The sequence below is a fragment of the Parasteatoda tepidariorum genome, chromosome 8 (genome assembly GCF_982258835.1).
Source record: "Parasteatoda tepidariorum strain Cologne lab strain chromosome 8, Ptep-v5.0, whole genome shotgun sequence".
Classification (NCBI taxonomy): domain Eukaryota; kingdom Metazoa; phylum Arthropoda; class Arachnida; order Araneae; family Theridiidae; genus Parasteatoda; species Parasteatoda tepidariorum.
Window position 1 is genome coordinate 14950071 of NC_141762.1, and position 11122 is coordinate 14961192.

At 28.3% G+C, this 11122-nt stretch overlaps 1 protein-coding gene across 1 annotated transcript; it reads left to right on the forward strand.

Annotated features, from left to right (window-relative positions):
• The first annotated feature begins 1123 nt into the window (after window positions 1-1123).
• LOC107438507 (glutamate receptor U1-like) lies at window positions 1124-10919 on the forward strand. The gene is made up of 3 exons (XM_016050816.4): window positions 1124-1963; window positions 8481-8505; window positions 10894-10919. The coding sequence occupies exons 1-3, from the start codon at window positions 1124-1126 to the stop codon at window positions 10917-10919; spliced, it is 891 nt and encodes a 296-aa protein (XP_015906302.4).
• Window positions 10920-11122: the final 203 nt, after the last annotated feature.

Below are 11122 nucleotides of genomic sequence, written 5' to 3' on the forward strand. Positions count from 1 at the left end.
AAGTAATTGATTTACGTTACAAGTTTATCACCATATTTTTTGATGTAGAGAGTTCAAAATAAAAATTTAATTCGTAATTTATAAATTTATTAATTTAATCCGTATTCATATTTGCCAGTCCCTCAAACATGGTTTAAAATTTATTGATATTTTTGAGAAATTGCATGATTTAAACACTTCTTAAGTTTCAAAATAATTCGCAAAATGTTTCTTCAGGAATTAAAAAAAAATGAGGTAGTATAGAAGTTTTTTTTATTACTTTTACAACTCTTGTAATTGTTTTTCTCTATTAGGTGTTTTCTTTATTGTAATTCATCACAATTATTCATTACTAATAATCATTACATTTAACAACGAGTTTCTATTCCAGAAAATAAACCTGTTCGTAATTTTCTCAGATGTAATAAGAAACAATAGCAAAAATAAATTTTAAAAAAATCGCAAGAGAGTGTTTGAAACCCTGACAGCAAAACGTATAAATGTCACATTTCGAAATGAGCTACTCTTAAATAAGATATGTATTCTGAGGAACAATCCATTCATTAAAGCTCTGAAACGAAAGTAAAAACTCAAAATTCTGTTGTGCATTCGACACTTTCCTGTTCCTTCCTTTTCTTAAATATCAGGGACTTTAACAGTTCAAATTTTTACCTGGCAACTCTCATGGACTAACTTGTGTGCAAATAATTCGAGCATTTAATATATTTTTTCGAATAAATAATGATTTCTACCTGGACTGAAAATATACAAACTAATTATTATTTAATAATTCTTTAAAAATATTAATATATAGTTAAAGAAACTCGCTTTTTAGCAAGATTAGCCTTGTAATTCATAATCTTTCTTTATTTCTCTGTTAGCTTTCAAGAACAGACTTGATTCAATAAATCAAAGCTAATTTCAAACCTGACTATCAACACGAATCACTATCACAGCTTTTTATACAACCGTAAAATATTCACAAAAGTTCCAAAAGAATATTTCCATGAAGAATTCATTCATCTTATGAAGAACTAACGAATTTTCGTAAAAACGCAACCTCTCTATATTCTGCAAGTCTTCAAGAACTAACTTAAGTCAAAGCACTTGATCTGAAACTGAACCTAAAAAGATTCCGTAAAATATGGAGGCATTCTTTCCCGATAAACTTAGAATAGCAGTTATACCCGATACCATAACTACAAAACTAAAAAGAGTCAACAACAGAAACATTATCTCGGGTGTTGAAGATGAATTTATAAAACTATTGTCACGCTCGCTAAATTTCGAATATGAGATTGTTGTTCCCTCAGATTATTCGTACGGTTTCAAGGATGAATTCGGAAACTGGACTGGAATGATGGGAATGATCGCAAGGAACGAAACTGACATGGCATTCACCTACATAAGTGTCACCGAAGAGAGGTCATTTGTTGCAGATTTCAGCGTACCTTACTACAATCTTGAAAAAACTTTTATAATGAATCACGCTTCATTCTTGCCAAAAACAGCAGCATTCGCGTATCCTTTCAGCAGTCTCACATGGATTTTATTTTTTGCCGTACTGCTCTTAATGACAGTGCTATTTCGATCTTTGATTGCACCAAAAGACTCAATGATTTCGGTTTTCATCAATGTGTGGGGATCTTCTTTCGCACAAGGAATAAGCTACAATCCTCGTTCACTGTCCAGGCGGATACCACTTGGAATTTGGCTCATTTATTCCTATTTTCTGATTCTAGGTTACAGCTCTGTCCTGTTATCATTTTTGACGTCCCCAATCAAAATGAAACAAATAAAAGATTTCAAAGATCTCTACACCGCAGTCAGAGAGGGGAAAATGGAGTGTCTGGCTGCGGGACCCACCCTTGAAGCAGAATATTTGTCTGAAAGCATTGTACCTCATTTCAAAGGATTAGGGGAATACATTAAAAAGAATAAATGGTACTTCTATCCGAATATCAGCCAAATTGTTCCAGAAGACGTAGCAATACTTGGGAACCCCACGTTTTTGCGAATATTTTTCGGGCCCCCTGAAATGTACTTTTATTCGAAAGATATTTTTGGAGATTTTCCTTCAGGTGTTGCAATCAGGAAAGATTTTTGCTGCAAAGAGCGCTTCAATCAAATGATACTCCGAATTTTGAGTGGCGGCTTATATAAAAAATTCGCGAACGATGTCGTTTTCAAAATCGAATTAAAGAGAAATTTGAACAGTAATTATTCTCATAGTGCATTAACCTCACCTTTAAGGTTATCAGATTTAAGTGGTGTGTTTATTATACTTGGGATAGGCTGGGCAGTGGCTATTTTTACTTTGATAATGGAAATCACCTACAGCCTATGGTTACGCTCAAAACCCCAGCAAACCTGATATCTAAATGACTTTTTGCTTACACAGCCTTCATTTTTTCACCTTTCTTCAAGCACAATATTATTATAAGTTTTAAAATAAGCTGTTACTAAATCCTATTTTAACTCCATGACCAGATTTCTTTGATATAACTACTTGCATCTATAAACATCATTTTCAACACACATATTGGAGGAAAATTGCATGAATCGTAATTTCTTTTTTTAAAGACAAGCATTGCTTTAGGAGCAGTCTAGTGTATTAATTAAGAAACTCTTTTGACGCAGAAGGATCAGGTCGCTGTGCACTTTCGTTAAATGATTAATTAAATCTATTGTTTCTTAAAAATTTTAATGAAATTTTTTAACAGCCTGTGTATGGATAACGCAGTATTTAAGTAATGTACAGATAATTAAATACAACATATATAAATACTTAGCAGCTTATAACGTTATGTTTTACTTGTTTTTGACATTTTGTTCGAACTTTGGATGACTCGTTGTTTAAAACGTTACACATTTGTCTAAATTTCACATCATTCACGAGAACACTTGAAACGGCGCATGGTAAAATTTAGGAGGACCATATCAACATCATCTATTGAACAGGTCATTTAAACTGGCTGAGAACCATTTCTAAGGAGACTTACACACCCATCACTAAATTTCTTATTACGTAAGTGAGGCTTATAGTGTAAGTGAGACAACATTTCAACATTTGAGTGCTACAATAATTGAGAACTCTGCTTAAAAAAGATTTAACTTTTCTAAGGCGTCTGAAATTTGATTAAATTGACTTTTTGATAGCAGAAACTCGCAATCTGCATCTGAATTTATAGGAACTGAATGGAATTATTTCCTTTTTTTTAAATTCTCATGATGACAATTATTTTTCTTGTTCCCAGGAAGGAAAATATGATGAAAAACTAAGTTAGAATCCTTCTAATTAGTCAATTATGATCTAATAATTATTGATTAGCAATGCAACCACCTCTGTCAGTACTTTTTATGTCAAAGGTTTCAATCGAACCAATTTCTAAAGCGTAAGAAGAAGAAAGTTGTTTACACATCCGAAAATGATGCAGCCTCAATCCTTAATAAAGTCACGCATGAACTTTAAAGTTGGTAACATCATGTTCCATTTAAACTTTATACACTTACAACATTTTAACTCTACTTGTAATAATTCAAAAATTTAATATCATATTTCGTATTATGCTATTAAACAATTAATTTAGATTATTCTACGTTTTCTCTTAATCATAAATTCGCAATAGTTTTTAGGCTGGTACTAATTAGAGTGCATGAATTAAGCAAACTGTATTCTAAATCATACCTCTTGCAGAAAAATATAATTTTCAGTTCCTACTGCTGATATACAATAACCAAATAATTAATATAAGTATGCGTATTTTATTATTAAAATATTACGAATGTAATCTAATAAATATAAAATATGTACAATGTTTCAAATGTGCTCATTATTTTTGAATGAGAAAAATTTATGCATGAAAAGTGGTTAGATTTCCCCAACATTCACAAGTTATAGTTATTTTATAATTATCCTTCAGTTTCATCTTTTAAAATAATTGTAGAATTTTTCTTTATACAATATTATAATACTATTGCTTGTGAAATGAAATATATAAATATTTACTTATCCATAATCTAGTACCATGTTATACTGTAATAGTGAAATATCGTTTTTACCAAATTAATATTGTGTATCAGATAATACTGTCTACAAAATCACCAGTGATGAATTTAAAATCTTATTCGTTAACGTAATAACGCGAAATTTCATCTCAATTTCGAATAGGGTTTTTTATTCATGGAGCTTGAACCCTACTACAGCTGCAGTATTTTCAACTATCTAATACAGTTGTTCACTTTTTTCACCCGGTTAGTTTAAAAAGCGGATGACACAATCAACGTCTATATTTTTTAATTCCATTTTGTTTCTTTTCAAGATACAACCTATTCACGATGTCTGCAAGTTATATTTGTTTTGGAAATTTTTTATTAGATGTAAAGGCCTTTCAATATATGAACCGTTACTTGCAGATATCGATTAACTCCAATTCTTGAAATAAATGTATGAAATTTAGACATAGCTTTCTATGTTTAGATACATTTCTCCAATCCAAATAATAAAGAGTAGCACCTCTAAATGGTAAAAGAAATCATTTTATGTAAGAAATTTAAGAAATAATGTAAATTTTAGATCTTATATTCTTATTATAATATTCCATTATTGTGATATTCTTTTTTTAATTCAATGGAGTTAATCAATGTGTGCAGTGAACGGCTCCTTAGATCATGTAATCTAATGAAACAAAACAAAAATCTGAGTAATTTTATTTACTTTTCATGAATTTAATAGTTTTCTACGGAACGAATAATATGCTATGATTTAATCATTTAAGTTACGTTAGAATTGATAAAGCAGTGAAGTACAATATTACAGTTAGCAAATTAGTACTGTGTGTATCCAAAATTAAAATTTTCTTTCTCAAATTTATCACATTAAAAGTGATAAATTTGAGAAAGAAAGTATATATGTTTTATTTTAGATCAATTATTTCACTCTTTTATAACGATGTATAGAAACATAAAAATGTCCAGCTAACACAAACAACAATAGAAAAACAGTACAACGAGATCAAGAAAACATTTTGAGTAAATCCTGGAATAGCCCACCCAGTGGCGATTATTGCTGATTCAAAGGAATTTTCTATAAGTCGCCAAGAGTAGGGCTACTCTAGGATTATACCAATATTTCAAAGGAAGAAGACAATTTTTGAACAACGGATCTATATGAAGTAAAAAACTTTTTTTAATTATTTTGTTTAGATTTAAAACTAGACATCAAGATAAGAATATGTATTTTGATAAAAAGAAATCTAATTTATCTTTAATCTTTATTATGGTTTTATTTACTTATTATGGTTATATTATATTTCGTTGTTAGAAGCCTTTTTGATGTATTATTGATGTTTTAATATAACAATCCGCTACAGAAACTTTAAATGATAGCCATTTTTAAATTTTATTGATGTTTTAATGTACTACCATGCTACAAGAATTGTTAATCATATAAGTCTTTATGATGTTTTAATGTATTAACTTGTTACGGGAATTATAAATGATATTAGTTACTTTGATACTTTATTAACGTACTTGCTCGCTATAAGAACTGCTAAAGATATGAAACTGTCTGATGTTTAATTGATGTTTTAATATAATAATCCACTACAGCAATTATAAATGATATAAGACATTTTTAAGTCTTATTGATGTTTCAATGCGCTAGCACGCTACATGAATTGCCAATGATATGAATCCTTTTGATGTTTTAATGTATTTACCCATTACAGGAAGTATAAACTATATAAGAATTTTTGATATTGCATTGATGTTTTAATGTACTAGCCAGCTACGAGAATTGCTAATGCTATAAGCATTTTTGATGATTTATTGATGTCTTAATCTAATGATCCTCTACAGCAATTATAAATGATTTAAACAATTTTTATGTCTTATTGATGTTTCAACGCGCTAGCACGCTACATGAATTGTCAATGATATGAATTCTTTTGATGTTTTAATGTATTTACTCATTACGGGAAGTATAAACTATATAAGAATTTTTGATATTGCATTGATGCTTTAATATACTAGCCCGCTACGAGAATTGCTAATGTTATAAGTAGAGCCCGGATTTTGATGACCTAAAAAATCTCAATGAATGCCCTTAAAAAGTGCAAAAAATGCCCTTATGAACTGCAAAAAATGCCCTTAAAAGTGCAAAAAATGCCCTTAAAAGTGCAAAAAATGCCCTTAAAATGCGAAAATTGAGCTAAAAATGCCTTATGACATGACTTAAATAGAAGTAAAAATATTGAACTAAAGCACTGTTTTACTCTTTAAGATTATTATGAGTCGTTTCAAAAAATATAAAGCAATGCAATACTTGTTCTACGTTCATTAAAGTTTGACAAATATGTTTTATATCCAAAAATAACAAAAAAAAGGAAAATATATTGACTCCAAAACATTTTCATTTTGTATAGAAACTTAAATGAATATAACTTCCATCTCATAATATTACTAAATATCAGAATTACAGTGGATTATTATTATTTTTTTTTAATATTTTGAAATGTAAACGAGCGTCTCTTGTCTGAAAGCAAATTTTTATACCAGGAGAAGTTTCTTTCAACGTCTACTGATGTTATTGGTGCGTACTTGAAAAGGACGGTCACACTTACTGACAATTCTTCTTCAATTTGAAAAGATGTTGCTTCACCTGTTAATATCCTAAAAATTTTCTTCATTAATTGAAAGCCTGTGTGATAATAAAAAATTATAAAAAATAATAAAAATTAGAAAAATGTAACAAAAAATTTAAAAAAAATGCTTTAAAATGCAAAATACGCCCCAAAATTTTAAAGAAAATGCCCTATAAATCTCAAAAAATGCTCTAAAGGACAAAAAATGTCCAAAAATGCAAAAAATGCAAAAAAATGCAAATGTCATCAAAATCCGGGCCTTAGTTATAAGCATTTTTGATTATTTATTGATGTCTTAATCTATTAATCCTCTACAGCAATTATAAATGATATAAGCATTTTTTATGTCTTATTGATGTTTTAATGCGCCAGCACGCTACATGAATTGCTAATGATACGAATCCTTTTGATGTTTTAATATATTTACCCATTACGAGAAGTATAAACTATATAAGAATTTTTGGTATTGTATAGATGTTTTAATGTACTAGCCTGTTACGAGAATTGCTGATGTTATAAGCATTTTTGATGATTTATTGATGTCTTTATCTATTAATCCTCTACAGCAATTATAAATGATATAAGCATTTTTTATGTCTTATTGATGTTTTAATGCACCAGCACACTGCATGAATTGCTAATGATATGAATCCTATTGATGTTTTAATGTATTTACCCATGACGGGAAGTATAAACTGTATAAGAATTTTTGATATTGTATTGATGTTTTAATGTACTAGCCCGCTACGAGAATTGCTAATGTTATAAGCATTTTTGATGATTTATTGATGTCTTTATCTATTAATCCTCTACAGCAATTATAAATGATATAAGCATTTTTTATGTCTTATTGATGTTTTAATGCACCAGCACACTGCATGAATTGCTAATGATATGAATCCTATTGATGTTTTAATGTATTTACCCATGACGGGAAGTATAAACTGTATAAGAATTTTTGATATTGTATTGATGTTTTAATGTACTAGCCCGCTACGAGAATTGCTAATGTTATAAGCATTTTTGATGATTTATTGATGTCTTAATCTAGTAATCCTCTACACCAATTATAAATGATATAAACAATTTTTATGTCTTATTGATGTTTTAACGCGCTAGCGCGCTACATGTATTGCCAATGATATGAATCCTTTTGATGTTTTAATGTATTTACCCATTACGGGAAGTATAAACTATATAAGAATTTTTGATATTGTATTGATGTTTTAATGCACTAGCTCGCTACGAGAATTGCTAATGTTATAAGCATTTTTGATGATTTATTGATGTCTTAATCTAATAATGCTCTACAGCAATTATAAGTGATAAAAGCAATTTGTAAGTTTTATTGATTTTTTAATGTAACAGCTATTTATATGAACTGTTAATGATATAAGTTTTTTTGCTGTTATAATGTACCCGTTCCGAGATTTAAAAATTTTGTAAGCCATTTGGATATTTTATTGATGTTTTAATGTAGTAAACAGCTACGGGAATTGGAAGTGATATATGCTTTTCTGATGTTGTATTCAAATTTTAATGCTAAAGCCCTTTCCGAAAATTGGAAATCATGTAAGTCTTTTTGATGTTTTAATCTATTAATCCTCTGCGACAACTAGAAATAACATGTAACAAAGTTTGAAAGCTTTGTTAAGAGTCTTGTTTTGTTTTAAAACTAAAGATAAAGATAAATATATGTGTTTTGTTCATTTTTTCTTTCGTTTTGTTAATGTGTATGATATTTTGATTCCATTCTAAATATTTTAGTTTGAAAAATTTAGTTATACGTGAATGCTTTGCTAAAGCTTATTGTAACAGTCTAGAAATAATTTAATTTTAAGTTTTGGAGTTAAATATTTTTCATTACAAAAATCAACAATACAAAATTAATCAACATAAAGCATTGATTTAACCTAAGATTTAGAAAAAGTTTGTACGCAACCAAATTCTTAAAAAAATTTTCCCTCGTTTTCTATGGAAAAGTTGTTCTAAGAGAGGAAGAGGTATAGAGTACTAAAAATATGCAGCTCACACAAACATAAATAGAATAACAGTATAACTAGATCAAGAAAAAAACTTAAAAAGACAGGCAATGTTGGAACGTCATAGCGTCTTAAATTTGTTCTGAGATATTTTTAAGGGATGTACTTACTGCTACGGGAATCAGAAATTATATAAACTTCTTTCGTGTTGTATTGATGTTTTAATGAACTAGCCCGCTACGAGAATATCTAATGTTATAAGACTTTTTGATGTTTTATTGATGTTTCACATCTGCTACAGCAGTTATAAATTATATAAGCCATTTTTAGGTTTTCATTTATATTTTAGATTACTAGCAAGTTACAGGAATTGCTAATGATATAAATCTTGGGGATGTCTTATTAACCCTTTACGGGAATTATGAATGATATAATCCTTTTTGATATTTTATTGATGTTTTAATGTACTAGCCCACTACAAGAATTGCTAATGTGTTGAATATTTTTGATGCTTTATTGATGTTTTACTATGATTACCCGCTACAGCAAATATATATGATAAAAGCCATTTTTAAGTTTTTTGATGTTTTAATGCACTTGCAAGCTACAAGAATTGTTAACGGTAAGAGCTTTCTTAGTGTTACATTGATGTTTTAATGTACCAGTATGCTCCAAGAATTGCTAATGATATGCGTCTTTTTGATGTTTTGATGTATTATCCCGTTACGTGAATTATAAAAGATATGAGCCCTTTTGATATTTTATTGATGTTTTGAGGCAATAAACAGCTACGGGAATCTGAAGTGATATATGCTTTTTTTGTGTTGTATTGATGTTTTAATCTACTAATACGTTACGGGAATCGGAAATGATATTAGCCTCTTTAATATTGTATTGATATTTCAATGTGCAACCCCGCTACGAGAATTGGAAATTACATAAGCATTTTTGATGTTGTATTGATGTTTAACCCGCTACGAGAATTTGAAATGATACATAAGCCTTTTTTAATTCCTACTATTAGTTCACACTCTCCCTATATATATTTATATATCTGGTTTAATTTTTCAATTGTTACTAATATATTTTTTATCCATCCACACAAATTCATATACATTTTTTTTAACACAGTAGTGGATGACACTTGATGTTAATACTGTTTTTTCCCACATTAATTCATTAAATAAATTTAATTAATTTATTTTAGTTTTTTATGGGACAAAATTTTTTTTCTTATTCTTTGTTGGCTTAAGTAGCATTATATAAAATTTTATATTACTTGTTCGTATTTTATTGTGGATAATAATTAATTAAATTTTTGCTTAATGATTAATTAAATTGTTGCAGCACATTTCAAGATAAAATTTATAAAAAGTGAAATTAATATATTGAAAATTAACTGATGCTACATCAATTTGATTCTTATGAGTTAGACTCATTATTTTATGTCTTACTTTTTCATGCAAAATATCTAGATTTCTTTTTTTAAAAATTTTATTTGTTTTAGTTTGTTCTCTTTGCCTGTTTTAAATTTTAGCATGAATTCTCTTATTCAGCTGTATTGGAATTGAAGCTAACCAGATGTTTTTCTTTACAAAGTTCAATAACACGTGACCGAATGTTATTTGAAATAATCTAAGTAAACAACACATAAAAAAAGTTGGCATGATTAAATATTTCAAAATCTGATTTAACTCCTGCTTAGGGTTCGATAAGATTTTGCCTAAAAATGCAAAAAAAAAAAACGTTTTTTTTTTGGCTACTTTAAAAGATAAAACTAAGGTTAAAATTAATTTAAATTTTTTACATAAGTTCGCTTTGCAATTCAGTAGTAATTTTTCAATTTACAAATGAACAAACAACTTCGTCATTAAACTCAAGTTCTTCATCCCAACTTTTGAATAGAAATTTATTTTTGACTATCTCTTTTCTATTTAAAATATCAGATTATTTCACTTTTTATTGAAACTTATGTTTGCTGATGAAAAATATACATTACACTACTTTTTTGTTTCATGATAATTGTCTTCAATATTTATTCTAATTATAGTTATTTAGGTGACTTTCTAAAGCCATTAAAAGCTCTCCTTGCAATGTTCGTAACAAGAGTGTCACTTATTTATCTGTATATGCAAACATCATAGAGCAATAAAACATCATTATTATTCCTGGAATCAGTAGTGAAATTATTTATCTAATAATATTTAATATAAATAATATTTTTATGCTAAGATTATCATGGAATTCTGTAAAAAGTTCGTTGGAGTGCAGTGGATAATATGAAATTGATTTTAAGTATGGTATGGAGACGTAGTATTATTGTTATCTTAACATTAATAATGAATCGTAGATTTTTAATTATAATAGATTTCTTTATTACCTTAAAAAATTTGTCAGAGTGAAATGCATGCAATGATGTCGATTTTAAGTATGGTAAAAAAATGTAAAATTATTATTGGTTTTTGATTTATTATCCTTGAATTCGTTATCATCTCAAAGAATATGTATTTCATTGTA

What these genes read in the sequence shown, in the direction of transcription:
- LOC107438507 (XM_016050816.4), top strand. Translation starts at nt 1,124, where the DNA reads ATGGAGGCATTCTTTCCCGATAAACTTAGAATAGCAGTTATACCCGAT. An exon ending in GCCAAATTGTTCCAGAAGAC is followed by an intron (nt 1,964 to 8,480) that starts GTAGCAATACTT and finishes GGAGTTAAATAT; the next exon opens with TTTTCATTACAAAAATCAAC. An exon ending in ATTACAAAAATCAACAATAC is followed by an intron (nt 8,506 to 10,893) that starts AAAATTAATCAA and finishes AATATGAAATTG; the next exon opens with ATTTTAAGTATGGTATGGAG.